This window comes from Mytilus californianus, unplaced genomic scaffold, assembly GCF_021869535.1.
Source record: "Mytilus californianus isolate M0D057914Y unplaced genomic scaffold, xbMytCali1.0.p SCAF_7, whole genome shotgun sequence".
Classification (NCBI taxonomy): Eukaryota; Metazoa; Mollusca; class Bivalvia; order Mytilida; family Mytilidae; genus Mytilus; species Mytilus californianus.
Window position 1 is genome coordinate 39831677 of NW_026262723.1, and position 18868 is coordinate 39850544.

An 18868-nucleotide genomic window follows, 5' to 3' on the forward strand; every position below is an offset into this window, starting at 1 on the left:
TGTTAAACATGTACCTTTACTTATTTTTCTTTTATTTTATAAGAAATTTAGAATGACAAGTTAATCACTGTGCTCTCTTACCCGTCTGACATCTAATGTATTCATGGTTCTCACTTATCTGCATATTTTGTTACTTTGGAAAGGTTTTTGTCGATACAGTTTTTTTTTCGAAAGGTTTTTGGCTGTGTCCTTTGTAAAGTTTTCTTTGCCACCACAGTAGGGTTTATGTGTGACAATATGACAAAATAAACGATGCTTATTTATGAAAGATTTCTATTGCTTTTGTACTTTCATAATTTGTAGGCTGCTGCAAGTGCAACAGGTGTCAAAGTTGCAATTGAAAGTGGGCTTGGCGATGATGTTCCAACTGAACTTCTTAAGAACGCAGATCTCTCAGATCTACCTGATATTACCGGGGAGTCGTCTGAAGTTACCATTGAAGTGGATACAAAACGGGTTTGTAAACTCTTTATTTCAGAAACTAATATTCATAAGACTTTTGTTTTCAAAAGCAACACATTTTGATGCCCCTCGATTTTGTTTTTTTTTAATATGCTTAATAGCTTAGTAAGGCTAGCTTTACTTTCTGTTGAACTCTCTTGACTGTAGGCCATGTAGCTAATTGACTTAAGAAGTTTGCTGTGCAGTACTTTTTGCATTAACAAAGTTAAGAAATACACATCAGCAAATGTAAAAATTGCACTGCAGTCGCTCTTTTTTTTCCTTAAACGATTTAAGAAAATATATGCAAGAGTTAAAAAGAAAATAGAGTGACAATTATATTTTTTTGTTATTGCTGAAGTTGGGGTGATGACAGATTTTTTTTAGCATGTTGTTTGTTTGAATATATGTATATGTTTTCTGCCTAAATCTGGGTAGGGTTAGTCTTTGTCACAAATCTCGTCCTTGCTCTTTGCTAAAATAATATAATATATTTCGGGAAACAGGTTCTATAATATGGATTATCAAAACATTAATGTTTACCCCCACCTTCCATAAGTTAGAAATTTGAAACTATTTCAGTATCATATGTCATATTTTGATGGCATTGTTAATATTCTGAAGCAATGCTGTTACACTATTTATTATATATGTTTATTAAGGCTAAAATCTTAGTGAAAAAGGTGAAAGATTCAATCGGCGACCTTGGGGGAGCTGACACAAACTTCACACTACAACGTCTGGCTAACATGGAGAAGATTGCATGTGGCCTAACTGTAGCCGATATCAAAAATATTTCAAGAGACAGTGAATGTGTGGACAAAATGAACGCTATTACGAAATCGCAGTGTATTGAAAAAGAACAGGTAAATATTTCAGAGTAACGCTGAAATAAGTTCACATGAACACTTGAATTGTTACAGCTTCAATATCAAAGCGTTCAGTAATGATGTGGTTTTTAATATTAACATACTGAACAAAAAGGTTATTTATGCTTTGTTTTTTATTCTACAATAATATTGATCATATTATTTTTTATTTATCAACTATGTTAAACTCATATTAATACACATAGTTTTCATCATATCCTCCAGCTAAGCACGCATGAATGATAATTGTTCAATGCTGCTGCCATCTTGAAAACAAGGAAACGATAGGTATTTCAACTTATAAATCTTTTATCATTTTCTTTGTCTTTAATAACAATTATGTAATATCTGTGTCATGAATAAATATGTCAAAGTAGATACAAATAAATGGTTAAATATTACGTTATAAAAGCTAACTCCGACATAACCAAAATGTCCTATAAAATTGACATCAGTTTTCATTGACGACATGTATGCTATGTTTTGATGCATGTATTTTTCGGACAGACAGCATTTTTATACACTTATATCAACTGTACTCCTCTTCTTGCCTATTTGTTCCTTTATTGTTATAACGCATATTTTATTCTATTAAGTTCTTCAACTTAATATTTGAACGTTAAGTGAATATGCTGTATCTATCATATCAAAATTGAAATACTTGACAAGGGATGAGACATTAGGCTGAATTCTTTTTGTATTTTACTAACCCTTTTTGGATCTGTAGGGGACAGTAGCGAACAGTATAACGAATTTATCGCACACGGGACTTTTCCTGTCAAGTTTTGTACAAACAAAAACAAAAACAGTTGACATGACGTGACGTGACTTTACGTCATGATACCCATATGAAAACTACTGACCCCTACAAATCCATAAGGGTCACTACGTGACGGTGTAAAACCAATCACATCGTCACTAATCTTCCCGAGGGGCTATAATTATAAATAAAGGGCTGCTTTTTCCTTGATTTGCACATAAAGACCGACTGTTAGGATACGGTTGGAACTTATTTTTAATACATAATAGACTGACTTCCATGTGTTTAATGAAGACATATCGCTCCGTCAATCTTAACTTAAGAGTGGAAATTTTTGTTCGCTTGTGTTTGTGTTTTCGTTCATTTTCTTTCAATAATATTCCTATTATTTTTCGAGTTTTTCATGGCATTTTGTATCATTTAATATGGTTTTGTAATGATAAAGTAGTTTGTACTAATATATTCGTTTTTCCCAGTAATCAAAGCTGGTAATGGCTTATAATAGATTAATTCAAAATATATAAAAGAAAGTGGGACACTTCAGGAAATTTGTCTGCTATAACGATCGATTCGGTTCTACTGGAGATCGTAAAACTTTTTAAGTGCTGATAAATGACTGTATATTAGCTAAATATTTCTGTTTATGTGACACTATGTTTGATAATGATTGGGATCAAGTTAAACCAGGTGTGATATGCATGCACAATATGCAGGTATTGCATAATATATTGCTGATCTAAAAATGTGTAATTGTATTCATTTTATTATCGACAGTGCATTTCATTGACTTGGTTGCTGTAAGACTACAATGTATATCCATGGTACATTTATGTACATCTTCATTTTTTCCAAAAGTTCGTTAACTATCCTGATATTGGTGATACTCTATCTGCAGATTATAAAGCTTACAATCCTACAACATACCTCATAAAAAAGTATTTCTCTTATAATTGAGGCCTTTTACATATTTCCCGCATAAAGAGATAATTCCAGGATCACATTGGACGGAGTGTGAATAAGTTAAAATATAAATGCGTTACTTTGGTTAGAGTGGCAAAAAGGCCACACGAATAAAACAAATTACAGGAAGGTTTAACAATCCTTGATAATTGGATATCGCTAAACGAGTGAGAATTGAATATCGTTTGATATCAGCTCTTCTTATTTGATGTCAACAATAATAATACACTCGACAAAGGCTCGTTTATTATGATATTGAAATTAGATAACACGAATTTATATCAAGCGATATCCTATTCTTTCTCGTTGTGAAACATAAAATTTAAAAAAAAAAGAAACCCTTACTATTTATTTCAATATGTTATACTAGGTCGATGCTGCTGTCAAAGCGTTTAAAGAAGCAACTAACTTCGATTCTTCGTCAACAGCAGAAGTAGAATCAAACACAGACAGTGCAACATTGAGTCAGTCTGCTCCAAACCTGCTGGCACAGTTCAGGTAAGCTGCATACAGCATTAAAATACAAAATACACAGTGACTGATAACGTGGTCAAGAATCATTTTTACATGAAATTGAGTAAAGTGAAAACAATTACTGCAAAAAACATGTTAGTTATATATAGAGAAATACTTTATGTGCCTGAACGACTATGAAAAAGTTTTAAAAGCCATATAATGTAGATCTTTTACTCATACTTTCATGTACTTGAAAAAGATGCTACAAACACTACCAGTCTTTTCTGAATTATCAAAACAGATCGGTTTGTCTTTCAACATTATTACACGATCTGTGTTTTAGTTGAAGTATTTATTATTTCATGCTTAAATATCTCTATTGAAACGTAAAGTACAGGCAACAGTTGTTTTCGATGTTCAACTCTCATAAATCCATTTAGAATATAGAAATCTTAGGCGAAATACATTCCTGTATGACATCAGAAAACACAGAAATAAAGACAGAGACAATTCACAAATCCTATATACAAAATTTCAATCCTGGTATCTATATGATGAGTTTATTTAGCACCTAAAATAAGGATATGTCAACGTTAATGAGACAACACGTGTTTTTGAAACATTTTTAATACCAGTCAATAACTACTTTACAAAGAACACAAATTGCCTTTGTTGTGTTTCGTGTAGGTAATTTTTTTTTGCCATGTTTTGCCATGTACAAACAATCATCTAAACCAAACATAATCTCTTGATCGTAAATATTGCCGTGTCTTAAAAATTGGGATGGAGAACGTTCCTATAACCTTTCTAAAGTCATGTTAAATAGTTTTATGTGTAAAGGTTAATGAAAATAAATGTTGTGCTTACGAAGTGATTAATGGGATTTAACATTAACAGGAACGCTCACACCAAAAACTTTCATTTTTTGTCTTAACTAAACGTTTTACAACCAAAAAGAAGAATAGCCAAATTCATTTCAGGTCAATTTTGCATCAATGAGCTGAAAATGTGTTGCTTAATTATTTCTGAATTTATCAAACTTTAATTTAAGAAAAGTATGTTGAAAATCATGTCAGTATCGAAGCACTGACCGATGAGCAAATAATACTCGCAGAGAAAAGTAGTCCAGCAGTATCGACCCGCTGCTGGCAATATCTTCTTAGCAATTGTTAAACAATTAAGAAGGATTTCCAATGTCATCTTTTTTTTACTGAAATTAATTTTGTATCGAAGACTTATAAACGAATGAAAATATTAGGTCTACTTTACATTATATTGCTTTATTAGAATACCGGCTTTAAATATAAAAAAAACCCAAAAACTTGATTGACTGTTTGAAAATAGAGTTAGGCATTGGAGGTACATTTACCAGGAGCAGGATAACAAATACTAGTGATTTACGAGTATGCGTTTTTCTTTCGTTTCCTTCTGAAAATGACGAAAGTCATGACCTTTCATCCATTTATTGGATACAAAAATTGAACATGTTTTTTCTTTGATACAAATATTGCGTATCACTACTTCACAAAATGTTACACATGAGTTCTGTAAACCCTCTTCACATTACTCAGGGCATGAAATTGCATGTAAAAATAAGAAAATAGGATGTTTAATACAAATTCTCTCGTTGTAAAATACATTCTTACGACAAACTCTTAACACTAATGCTTTCGAAAAAGCAAAACTTTGCCAAAGTTTCACATGGTATCAGTTGCCAAGGAAGAATAGAGCGCATGCAGCAACGCTTGCGTCACTTTTTTTCTTGAAGGATCGATTTTCATTTAACATTGTAGAAAACATATGATTTAAAAATAATTGCAATTAACTTTCAATGCATTTGTAGCTATAATGAAATGAAAAAATTTGGAACAAGCAATAAGGATGCCATTGTCAGTACCATCTCTCAAGCTGATACTGAAGTTCTATCAAAGACACAAATGAAGGACGGATTCAAGTTTGTTATGGACTCAGTTGTAAGCTACATATCTTTTTCTCTTCGCTTCAAATGCTTATGTTTATCTTCTGTCAGTAATTCATATTGCAACTGATAGTATGATAAGAACGGATAGTATCCCGGATGAACACATAACACGTGTTTCTGAAATCAGCGAAAGCATCTTGATTTTTAAAGTAAAGAGCATTCTCTTAAAGTCTGTGTAAAATCCTTTAAGCTATTTTCCCCCTTTTTTCTATGTTATGTAGTGCTGCATCCCGTATTTGTTCCTGAATTACAATATTTTGGATAAAACATTTCTTTTTTTAAACATGTTGTACAGCTAGTCTTTTGTAATAAAGATGTTAAGAAAAATTTATAAATTAAACAAATAATTGCCTGCTGGTCTCGCACATAGGAGAATTTATTGCAAAAAGATACATTAAACATAGAAGTACGTGTATCATTTACATAATTCAGGGAAAGACAACTTCTGGTGAAATTACGAAAGACGATCTAGATACTGCTGGTAATATGGTTTGTGGTATTGATAGCACAGTACTCGATAGACTTGACGCCGACGCTTTGGAAGAATATGCAACCACCATTGAAAAATGTTCACTTGGTTCAGTAGAAAGAAAGGCTTTAGGATCGGCTGTCCTGAAAAAACTTGATTTGTAAGATTCTCTCTCTTTTTTACCGTTATTTTTGTATCCTCTCTTCTATAGATATTCTGAACTAAGCTGTATTTTTTTTCTTCAAAAGACAAAATGTAATTTTCAGTTTTCAAATTTTTAATTCTTTTCTATTGTTAGTAATTTTGTTGTTTTTATTAAATTGATTTGTGTAAAACAAATATATTTATCTGAAAAACTTCTGAAAACAAATTAAACTTTTTGACTTGCTTTCAACTGAATATTCACAAAAAAGAATCATGATTTTCACCGTCTCATAAGACTAGCAACTTTTGATTGAAGATTTACAGCAAAGTTTGCGGGATTTGTTTTAGGAGCGACGGATCCAAAGTGGATGCAACCAGTATTATGACTCTTGGAACATCTGTTGCAGAAATGTCTGATACACAACTTGATGCTATTGACAAGGTAAATAAAAAAGAACAATCCTTGATAAAAATTAGTGCTTGAGACTTAAGAACATTGAGTGCATCAGAACTTGTCTGTATTTACTAGAAATAAACAGTTTATTATATCCATAAGAAGTATTATTGATAACCATTTGCATTTTAACTGTAACTTTGGTTAAAAAAAATTCTTGGAAATTTGGAGAATTGTTGATTTGTCATAATTACCAGGAACAGAGATAAAACTTAGTTCATGGCATAAATGTTACTCATACCTACATGCTTTATTGTTTATATGGCATTAAAAATTTGAATTTGTATTTATAAATGTAATCACGTGACCGTAACGTTTATGAACATTAAATAGATTTTAGAAGTGTTATGTAAAACGGAAAGGCGGTTTACATCTGATTGAAGTTTCAGATTTGGCTTCCATTCATTCAAGATCACTTTTTTTTATTTCCATTTTTGTAAGTCGTTAGTATTAGTTAGTTTTTTTATCTTCTTTATCCAGTTCATGATCTTACAATATACACTCGTAACATCGTCCGAAATTTGTATACCTTATGTTTTGAATGGTTCAGGATTGATTGCTACGAACGCTTCTTTAAGTGCAAAAATCTTTTTATTCTGATAAGTTATCGAAAATTTTGCAGTTTGATTTAAATTAAATCTATCACTTGCTTTTTTTTTCTGATATGTAGTACGTGTCTGGTTTTAGAAAGAAATTCGATTGAGGGTCACTAGCGGGCGACCTATGGTCGAAACGTGGGCATCTCAAATTCGTCCTTCAACGCATATCAATATTAATAAACAAGACCAAGTAAGATGTTTTATCTTTGATTAGATTGAACATTATGAGAACTTATATCACAAAAGTCGATATGTTCTTGTGTCTATAAAACAATGCCCTTTTGGTTATATAATTTGATTAAAACTATAGATCCTTCATTTGTACACTGATATGTGTATTGATACTCGATTACTTTTTACTTCAAAGATACTTCAACTGTTTGTTTTTTTCAGTCAGTTCTTTGTGATATGAGTGATAAAGTTGTAAAGTCATTTAAAGATAAGGAAGAAAAGGAGAAAAAAAGGAAAATCAAAGGTTTCAAAATGGACACAACATCATCAGACGATAGCACATTCAAGACAAATAAAAAGCGAGTAATGAGAAAACTTTTGGCTGCACAAGATGCATGCACTTCTTCCTCAAGCGGAAGTGCTGGACGAAGAAAAAGGTCTACATGTAAGTCACTTTAAAATTAAAATCAATTAAAATGTGCTTCACATACCAATAAGTCGGAAACAAAATAGCCAAAAAAACCTGATTAGATATCTGGAGGTGAATGTTTGAACTATTGACAATTTTTTAGTGGTACATGTAAACATGTAGAAATATGAATAGAAATATCAACGACTTTTTGCACAGCTTTCCTTTAGTAATCGTACATAAAGAGCTTCAAAAACCAAAAAAGCATTTCAACTAGGGTACATTTCAGTCAAAACTTATATGTCGGATTGTAAAAATGACGTTGACAATCTTCGCAATGTGAACAGTGTAAAGTGTACCAACATTGTAGTATTCATTGTTCTACAGCTTCAATTTTCTGCTTTTTGTTTGCCAGCATCACTGACCTGTTCTTACATGACAACCATTGGAACATCCGGGTTATCTGCAATCACCGTTGATCAGATTAACAACTTAGATGATACAGAATTTACAGACTGTGTTGATATATTGGGAGCAGTAACAGACTACAGTACTGACCAGATAGACGCTCTAGTTAATGTTGGAAAACGTAACACTGTAAGCTTTTAATTATAAGGTTATATACATTTTTGGGAATTCATTGATGTGTCAACTGGACAACAAACTACAAAAATACGTTTTCACATGGCCAAACTCCTACAAAATGTGTTTAATCTTATATTAAAGATATTGTTATTCAGCCATATTTACTCTGACTATGTTTTTTTCTGTTACATCAAATTTAAATTTCAACAGACATAATAAGGTCCGTTGTATTTTTTTTTATAATATGCTGTCTTTCCTTCTCTGGCTTATGATTTGGAAAATTACATTGGCATCTTCCTATTTATATTTTTTACTAAATCTATAGTATTTTTGCAAACAACTTTAGAAGCTTTGCCTCCATTGGCATTTGAATGGATATGTTAAACACTTCCTTTCGTGTGTTGAAAATTTTATGGATCAGAAAGAAATTTAGATTTAACTTTACATATAAACTCAGAAGCAAACACATTCTTTGTATATGTTACAAACGAACTTGTTTTGGTTTTCGACCTCTTGAATGTTACAGTAATCTGGCTATTACATAGCTACACAGAATAACATTTTGTTCCCTAGGAAAATAGTTTCTTCTTGACCTGACTGTTTAGTTTCAAAACGTATTCCAAGAATATGCATGTCATATAAAAAATAAGAAGATGTGGTATAATTGCCAACGAGACAAACCCATACCGCATAGTCAGCCATAAAAGGCCCCGAAATGACAAATGTAAAACAATAGTTGACAAGTCTGTGTATTTCGTTTGCATCGGATTTTATTGATCATTAGGATTTTAGCTTCAAAAATAAATAAATTATGTTTTTTTTTTCAACAAGAAATACGTTACTGTTTCGTCAACGTTATTTTTTCAACATCCGATGATTATTTTAAGCGTTACATGTAAATCTATAGGATCTTTGAATGTAAAAAGTATGATCTTTTATCTCTTTGTACCAGATTTGTTTTATAAATAATTACATGATAAAGTGTCCTCCAAGATAAAATAAATTCTTATGTATATAACCTAGCAGCATACCATGTATACATTTATTTACCCTAGGTTTGGGGAGATCCAACAACATGGACCGCAACGACTGTTTATAGTGCAGGCGTTATCGTACAAGGATTAACAGTTTCTGAAATTGGCACCTTGACACTTGATTTGGATGCCATCAGTAAACTTGGAGAATATGATGGTTGGACAGATGCTCAGGTAAAAAAATAATTTTGTTTTTTAACTTTTTAACTTGGAAATCTGAAATTTTAGAACACCGAACAAAAGCTTCTAGAATACTCTTCACCACCTGTGCAAATCTAGCCATTTATGATAAATTAATTTTTTTTACAGAAAAACGCACTATTTGAAAGATGGTTGACTTTGGAAAAATCTGATGATGCTAGCACAATTTCATCGAGTGAATTGCGATCACTCGGTCATATGACCTGCGGAGCAGAGACTAACCACATCAATGTCATAAGCCATAGTGTTTATTCGTAAGTATCGTTGACTAGACGCGTAGTGGTAAGACTCGAGTTGATACAGATATATCATGTCATACACCTGCAAATAATAATCGTTAAAAAAAAATTGTATTTCGCCTCCAGAACAAATCATGTTTCTAAAACGAGCATACAAGTCTGAGATTATTAATGTTGTCTGCTTTATTTGTTAGTTATTTATGTAACAAAGAAATAATAAAAATAAGTTACTTTTCAGATGAATGAAACATTTCATATACTCCTTAAGAAATGAAAACAACACGTTATAAATTTAAGGCGTCCGTTTAGCTATGTTAAATCCTAAATGTTATTCAAATGGATAGTTCATTAATAATAGAACTGTTTTTGTGATTTTATTCCCCTTTTCAAAGTCATGTTGAATTATTTGAAATAGTTTTAGTGTTATCATTCTCCTTAGTGAATAAAATTAAAACGAACGTAAAATAATGTTTTCGAATGTTGGTCAAACGACTTTCAAAATATTGGAATAACAGTATGAATTGCACTTTGACTGACGATTGATTGGCAAATATACTCTATGTTACTTCAAATACGCGAGATTGTGCAAACGACCAATTTCCATAACATTAGGGGTGAAATGTCTAATTCTTTTAGTACTAAATGTTTAGGGGCAAAAACAATAAAATGCATAAGACTTATTCTCAAATGGGGAGTAACTCTTTCAAACATTTTAATGGAACAAAACTTACAACGGCGTCAACTTTATCGTCACGAAAATACCCTCGGGGAAGACGGGTGAACTCCTTCAGGAACATATCAATCTGATGTCATGTCAAGCTCATTGTTTTGTTTTTTGATAATTCTATTAATTTAATTTTTTTCTTTTCTTTCATTTCAGTTTAATTTTAAAAAGCAGTTGTGATAACATGGCGTCCGTCGTTATCTGCCCGGAAAATAGTATAAGTCGAACACAATACATTTTCTTGTTAAATCTGCTCATATATATATATATTAGCTTTACTTTAAAAAAAAAGTAATGAACCGAAATATTTGTAATATACAGATTGTTATATTATGTGCATGCCTGTTTCATTTGTATGTTTATACAGATCGGCTGCTGACGCTGTCGGTGAGGTTACCAGTTGTTCAGATGGTCAGCTATCTTCCTTCCTTACATTGGCTAAGTCTGCATATGGAAGCGATATCACAACCTGGGATTCAACAACAATATCAAATATTGGCATTGTCATAGGTCAGTAAAACGAATAAAGTAGTTCGAAATGAAAAACAGAAAGAAAATCCTGGTAAAAGTACATTTTCTGCTGACCTGGCCAAAAAGGCTAAATGAGTTTTTCTCGTCACTTGGCGTCCGTCATCCGTCGTCGTCGTCGTCTGTCGTCGTTAATTTTTACAAAAAACTTCTCTTAAACTACCTGGCCAAATTTAACCAAACATGGACACAATCATTATTAGGGTATCTAGTTTTAAAATGTGTCCGATGACCCCGCGTGCCCACCAACATGGCCGACATGGCTAAAAATAGAACATAGGGGTAACATGCAAGTTTGGTCTATTATCTTGAAAACCGCTATGAATGGAGAAAATCTTGCTCAAAATAATGAGATCTACATATTGTCTGTTTGCTTCAAAACTGTCAGATTACTTCTTATAGGAGTTATTGCACTTAAATGACGAATTTTACCGATTTTTTTCGTGTTTGCCTCATATCTGAAAAGTTTTATTAGATAGAGAGAAACTTCATGTACCAAAATTATCAACAAGGCAAGATCTACAAATAAGGTCAATGGTCGAAATCGTCAGATGACTCTTTATTGGAGTTATTACCCTTTGATAATGATTTTTACCATTTGTTTTTGCAATTATGCCTAATATCTGAAAATCTATAATAAATAGATTGAAACTTAAATAAGCAAAAATGATCAGCAAGACTAGACCTACAAGTAAGTCAAATAGCCTGAATCATCAGTCGACTACTTGTAGGAGAACTTGCTCTTTAAATACGATTTCAACCAATATTTTTAAGTTTTTGCCTACTACCTTAAAAACTATAAAAGATACAAAGACACTTTAAATAGCAGAAATGATCAGCAAGACAAGATCTACAAATAAGTAACATTTTGCTTAAGTTGTTGGTTTATTCTTAATAGGAGTGATTGCCTTAATTGATATTTTTCCCGTTTTTTATGTTTTGGGCAAACCGAAAGAAAATAGAGAGAAACTGTAAACAGAAAAAATTGTCAGCAATACAAGATCAACCAAAAAAAATATTTTTGTCATGAATTCTATTCTAGTCCGCAATGTTGGGGAGAGTCCATTGTTGAAGATGCTCATAGACATAGGTGAGCGATACATGCTCTTTAGAGCCTCTAGTTTTCAATATGGAGAACAGATGATACATGCATATCTGGAGATGCACTGCATGTCGACGCACCTGGTCTACCTTGACTTCAAGTAATCAATAATATTAAATGTATCAAAATCAGAAAAAAAATATGCCTTTGATATGCTTTATTCCATACACAACAATGAGTTGATTTATATTTATATGTTTTCAGGTGGTTTAACAAGCTCTGACATATCAACACTGTCCGAAAGCCAAATTGATGCTATTGACTCGAATCACGTATCATACATTCCATCTTCAACATTTGCTGTAAGTAGTTCTAAAGAAAACAAAAAAGGACGATTGTGTTGATGGTGTTTGCTTAACGTTCAGTGAAAAATATCTATATTCATGACTACGACAGAAACTGATGAAGAAAACAATCTAAAATGGAAAAATGCTTATTTACTTGTCAGGTAGTGTGTAGGAAATTAAATGTTATGCTATTGGGATTTCCTATCATAATTTGTATAAAATGTTTTTACCGAGAACTAAAATTTATTTGGAAATGAACTAAACAAAGAAAAATATGACTACTAGAATTTGATTCATGTATTTGAACACCATAGAAATTTTCACTAGTTGTGCATATGTTTTATTTTCAGTAGAGTATAAAATTTGAAACATAAAAAAAAATATTATAATTAACTATGTCATATTAACATGTACCCTCTTCCTATCTATGTTTTGAAATGTGTAAATAATGGCCAGTTATTTACATCGAAATCATATATCATGTTTATTTTTACTGCAGGGACTTACAACAACTCAAATCAACACCCTTAGTGTAAGCCAAGCTCAGTCGACTACAACTGGCCAAAGAAGTGCTTTGGATTCATCTCAGCTTGCTGCTTTGTCCAGTGTAGCTAATACTACCTTCTCAGGATGTAAGTGATGTGTATGATAGAAATATCAAATAGCGCTACACTATTTGAAACGCGACGGATTTGGTACGCTCGACGAGCTTTAAGCGTATAACAAAAGACCGAACTCAAAGGCAAATTCCAAAAGGGGACGTCCATAAAAACTAACAAAATCATACCCTATTAATCAACAGAACAAGTGAATAGCAACTTTAACTGAGGAAGATGACCCTTTAAAAAGAAAAAGGACACGTTTATCACGTTTGAATTATCAATACTCAATCAAAGAAGAACAGACAACAGCTTATTCGAAGGAAAAAGATAAAAAGACACACTTGTCCACAATACCCATCTCGGAAAATTAAAATTTAAGCAACACAAACACCCTCAAAAACCGGGGTGAACTATAGTGTTCTAGAAGTGTGCGCAAATGTTGATGAAAAGTACAAAACGGTTTAATTGCTTACATCCACTTTATTTGAACTTTGGTGGATAGTTGTCTCATTGGCATTCATAACTCATCTCCCTATTTTTATATTAACATAGGATTTATTGTACTTCATATTCTTTCCTCTGATTTGAGTAATTTGATGGGTACAGGTTACGATTGACTTTTCCTTGGAACATGATTGCGCTCCCGGGTTTAGAAAGTGTAATACTGCACAAGCAATCAGTTGTGTTGTTACCTTTATGTTTCCGTTGCGTTTATTATAAAGTTAAGGTTGAGCATTTGTCCATTTTCAGTTGCTTCTGACCTGTTTCATTCTTCTTGAGTTTCGATTTCTAACACTATATTTAACTATCGCTTAGCTAGTTTTCTATGCGTATAATGTAGAACCGAATCACAGACGCATTGGCAAGTCGGTGGATACTCCTCTACGAAACAGTACCATAAAAAGTTGTGTTTACAGTGATGTGGTATCAAAATAAACATCACACAAATGTGTTTTGAGACTCATTTTGCAACAATCATCATATAGGAGTTTGACAGCCAGATATTACAGAATTAGACATGTTTGTTATTTGCTGAGATATCTTAAATCTCCATATATTTAGTGGTAATGTACATTTTAAACTAAGTAAATGAAGGGGCAAATTTGATTTAAATTTAACAATAAAATTCATTGTTTTTGCTGTTTGCATTGACATGAACCAAAGCATTTAGAAAAAAAAACTGGATTACGTATCCCTACAGTTTGACACCTAAAATATATTCTACCATACTGCTAATAATCTGTTAACAGGTATGTGTAAAATTCAAATTGTTTCATTTACAGGTGACATGGTGCAAATGTCCTTGACATTCGCTGTTTTCCTAGCTCTTCTCTCGATTTACTTTGGACGAATCTAAGCAATATTTTAACAGTACAATTGTGTAAATATGATATTTTTGTATCAGTAAAATTAATGTAAAAAAATTCACAACGATGAATATCTTTCATCGGCATTTGTTGTTGTCATAATGAATTTTGCATATATATATTTGCAATATATATTGAAAGATTTTTTGTATTTAAAGCTCTTGAATAAATGTTGAAATGCGTAGTAATTTAGTTAAATGTGTGTTTTTTTAGGAAAATCCTTCCGTTCTAATTTATATGTTATATTTACTTGTTCTTGTTACAACTATATTGTTACAAATTAAAATATTATTTCTGATTTGAATTCTATATTTCTTAATACAAATGAAAAAAACAGATCCACCAAAATCAATAACTTATGCTGACCAAAACAATGTTGGCAGTTTTATTTCTTTTATTTTCGTCCCGACAACTCATGCGAGAAAAAAAATTATATTGCATGAAATGAATAAAAAAAATAGATTACTACACCAAAGCGAAATGTCTGCGTCCGCTCATATTACATTTTTAAACTCTCAGGAATGTACGGCTTGGTCATTTTGCATGTTTTGAGAATTTGGGGACTGTTGTGAAAATGTTGTCTTAACCTTATTATTATATTTTCAAGTAAAGTTACCCTGAGAAGTGAACAAAAGGTCCGATTACAGCAGGGGTTAGGAGAAATACAAAATTTTGATTATTTTACAATACTCAAAAAAGGTGTTAGTACAATAACTCCTGCATATATTGTCAATTCAAATGGACAAACAACGGTATACGAAACAAAACATATTTACTGAGCAACACTTACCCCGCCGCAATCAGAGAATGATCCTAGTTGATCCGGAAGGGTCATACGTCAAACTCTTAAAATTGGCTTGGGTCTAGACAATATTGCATCACGTAAAATGACTAAACATTAAAATAAATTTAATATTGTTGTGTCTATTATATAATGATAACAATGAACAATCACAAAATATTTATTTGTGTCTATTTTAACATGTTAACATTACAATATGTGTTCTGTGTGTAAGTACATAAGAATAAATGAACATGATATTTGTTTTTCTAAAGTTGTTAACATTTCAGTAACTGTTTCATAGAAGTCTAAATATATGTTTTAAATTTGATTTCTTTGAAACTTTGATTTATTATCATGATAAACAATATCTACAATGCATATTTCTTTTAAACAAGAAGCTCAATGGAGTCAAATTGTCATTTGGTTTTTGTTTTGTGCTTAGTACCGATGAGTCAAGCCCTTTCCATCTGATATTTACCGTTTATACTTAGTTTGTGTTGTTACAGTAAGTTCCCTTTGTTTCTCACTAGTTTTCAAGTTTTAAGCAAGTAGCATTTTGCAGTAAGAGCAAACTAAAACTGAAGAAACTGTCCTCAAAATACAAAATGACAAAAAAATAATACAGCATTCAACTAAGAGTTAGCATCCATGCCACAAGGCTAACAGGCAAAAGCTCGAAAATAATTTAAACGAGATAACTAACGAAATAATTTAAGACTATAACATTACATAATCCACATAACAGAAAGACAAAGACGACCACTAAAGACAGTATCTAAGATGCACAAATTTTTTGAAGCCATGTACATTGTTGTATATACAAAGAAAGGAAATTTTGACTTTTGATATATTAGCTATCTTTATCAAGGACCGTCAAAGTAGATTCTCGTCTAATTTCATGAACATTTTTTGCAAAATCTAACCAACATTTTAAATTCCAAAAAGTTGAACAAATATGAAAAATCCCACCAAAATATGATCATTGCCCCACTTCTTTACAAGTGACCTTCGAAATTTTGGAATACGTTACTTTAGATTTATAACATATTTTTCTAAAAGATAGTTAAAGAAATTAATAAGAAACTAAAATTCACACTCCCTCAGGCAAATTTGACCTTAAATGAATTTGGTTATTCTCTATTTGTTCCTTTTTGTCATACAACTGTTAAAGTTTTTTATGTATTTATACATCCATGGCCTTCAAATGTTTAAGTTTGAGGGTTTCTGATGAAGGTAAATCCAGAATAGCGGTTTGGACACACGAATTTATAAAGTGTTGTTTCATTTTTCAACCTTTGCTAATTTAAAATTCTGTGTAAACGTACCGTTTATATTTATCTCTAGGTTTCATTTGTACAAATTTGAATCGTTGAACATCACACCATGCACATTTGTGCGCACTTCGCAATTACAAAAGGACCAAGGCTATAAATTTTTTAACCTTTTAGCTATGAACGATCCGTTTTTTATAACTTAAAATCATATTATAAGCATTCAAATTACCTGCAAAATTCAAGTACCAATTAATTCACAAAAACGTAAACTAATAGAACTTATTGAAAACCCAACGATTATTTACAAGAAAAATGTAAATTTTGCGATTTATGCATTTTAAGTCCGTTTAAAAATTAAATATATCTAAACTATACATGATTATTTTAAATAAAAATGCTATACTTTTCTCAGCCTGTTATTATTCTAAAAATTGATATATTATTTAAATTCTTCTACACCTGTAACTCTAAAAGTTGTCGATTTTTTGGTATAGTTACTAGTATGTACAATGAAGTGATAAGAAAATACATTTTATAGCTACTTTACTCTTAATTATCATTTATCTATGATGAGCTATTTACATAATACCAGATGAAATAAAGACAACATTTAAATAGGAACACTATTCCCTAATACAAGTTTCATGTTCAGGTCAGTATAACGCTTGCTTTTAATTCACAATTTTTCGTTTCATGCTTCACTTTCAGGAATGAATTCGGTTTTTTTGGAATGCAGATCTCTGCTTGAAGGTCCGTCGTCAGATTGTGCGGGTGCAACCGAATTAATTTTAGTTGCTCTTGATTTCATTGTATTGTTCCATGTCATTTCCTGTTCATCAACCTTTATTCCTAATAGCATCTTCAGAGTTGCCCGAAATCTTGTAGCAGATGAAGAAGATACGTATAAGAAAAAGTTGACAGCAAAATTCAGCTGGTAAAAGAAGAAGAAAAATGCTCTTGCCCATTTTAACCTTATTTTTGTCGACATGAAGTAGATATAGTCTGGGTCTGTTGGAAGAACCTTCTGTGTATTATTCCATATAAGTTCTGTGGATTGTATCAATCCAAGAGGTAGGACCAGCACAACATATGCAGATGAAACAAGTAACAGAAGTTTTGTTGCTTTTTCGTCAGACTTTGACATTGACTGTGACGTCATTTGCTCCCTTTTCTTTTTGTTCTTCCGTATTTCCAGAAGAATTAATGTATTGAGTGTTACTATTGTTAGAGTTGGAAACCATGTGTTGAAAGCTACGTAGAAATAAATGATCTCTACAAATATAGCTCTTCTTGTTTTGCAGGCTGCATATCCAAATACCGAATCCCCCTCAAAGCCCGAAACGGCAATTTTATGCATTGAGAAGACAAGAACGCCTAGGGATACGCCAATTATCACGAACACTGCGCGCCTTGGCGTCATCAGTTGCTTTCCTTTGAGTGGGAATTTAATCATAATAAACCTTTCGATTGTAAAAGATACAATAATCCATATCGATAGTAAATTAAATACCTCCACTATAACGCCATGGAATTTGCAGAGATCTTCATGGTCTTGGAAATCTTTGTTTATATGTTTGTTCTGTCCTCGAAGTACTCCAATCATAAAGTTCATAGTCAAAGCAAGGCAATCATATATTGCGAGAGCGGAGAGATATAGATTCATTGTTGACTTTCGCATGTGCTTCCTGGTCAATACCAATAAAGAGGTAAGGTTGAACATTAAGCCTAATACAATAATGAAGACTGTACCATATGACAGGAGACCACGTACCAATGTCACAAAAGGATATATTTCCACCCAAAATACTCTCAGTTCGCAAGGCCATATCAGTTTGTCAAGTTCAGTAGCATTGGTAATCCCTTCTATCACTTCAAAACCAAATGGACAATTTGTATCATTCATAGTCATCAGAATCCTGAAATATACATATTTTGATTTTTTTTAAATGCATTTAATGTTGTAATAACTTCCATTATTCATAAAAAAAAGTGAAAAATTATTCAAAATTGTTTAAAAGTTGCTGTTCTTTTGTATGTGTCCGTTAAGTCTGTAGTATTAATGATAACTAAATATTAAAGCCCAATGCTACATGTGCTAAGAGTTAAAGAAAAAGTTCACCTTGAATAACATGTAATTAAGAGTTTAAAATAATTTGAAAAACTAAAATGGACACAGAATGATATGCAAAATATCAAACTTTACCCTTAAATAACACATAAATAAGTACTTAGAGAACAATCGCAATCATCAGTCGAATAAAGGAAACTTAGCAACACGAGACCAATCAAAAACCAGGATTGGCATTACGTGCTCTCAAATGATAAACATTTCCTTGTCAAATAGTAGCCACCGTCGAATTGCTCATGACAAGTGAAAATACCGTTGCATTCGATGGCAGGGCAACAAAGAGAACTGAATTTCTTGTCA

The 18868-nt window shown here is 31.9% G+C and overlaps 2 protein-coding genes across 2 annotated transcripts in view; one reads left to right on the forward strand and one right to left on the reverse strand.

Moving 5' to 3' along the window:
* Positions 1 to 14680, forward strand: part of LOC127708116 (uncharacterized) — a 44394-nt gene extending 29714 nt beyond the window's left edge. Inside the window, exons 14-27 of the mRNA XM_052212962.1 lie at positions 304 to 456; positions 1104 to 1307; positions 3401 to 3528; positions 5330 to 5459; positions 5900 to 6096; positions 6429 to 6522; positions 7527 to 7749; positions 8129 to 8310; positions 9354 to 9506; positions 9642 to 9787; positions 10864 to 11006; positions 12331 to 12428; positions 12913 to 13045; positions 14299 to 14680. Of these exons, the coding sequence (XP_052068922.1) occupies positions 304 to 456; positions 1104 to 1307; positions 3401 to 3528; positions 5330 to 5459; positions 5900 to 6096; positions 6429 to 6522; positions 7527 to 7749; positions 8129 to 8310; positions 9354 to 9506; positions 9642 to 9787; positions 10864 to 11006; positions 12331 to 12428; positions 12913 to 13045; positions 14299 to 14372 (2058 nt within the window). The 3' untranslated portion in view covers positions 14373 to 14680. The remainder of the gene's footprint in view (positions 1 to 303; positions 457 to 1103; positions 1308 to 3400; positions 3529 to 5329; positions 5460 to 5899; positions 6097 to 6428; positions 6523 to 7526; positions 7750 to 8128; positions 8311 to 9353; positions 9507 to 9641; positions 9788 to 10863; positions 11007 to 12330; positions 12429 to 12912; positions 13046 to 14298) is intronic.
* A 2234-nt stretch (positions 14681 to 16914) lies between these two features.
* LOC127709816 (G-protein coupled receptor 35-like) lies at positions 16915 to 18343 on the reverse strand. Its single transcript, XM_052215470.1, has one exon. The coding sequence runs from the start codon at positions 18341 to 18343 to the stop codon at positions 17132 to 17134; it is 1212 nt and encodes a 403-aa protein (XP_052071430.1). The 3' UTR covers positions 16915 to 17131.
* Positions 18344 to 18868: the final 525 nt, after the last annotated feature.

Excerpts from the sequence above, each read along its gene's own strand:
- LOC127709816 (XM_052215470.1), bottom strand. The coding sequence starts at position 18,343 with ATGAATGATACAAATTGTCCATTTGGTTTTGAAGTGATAGAAGGGATT.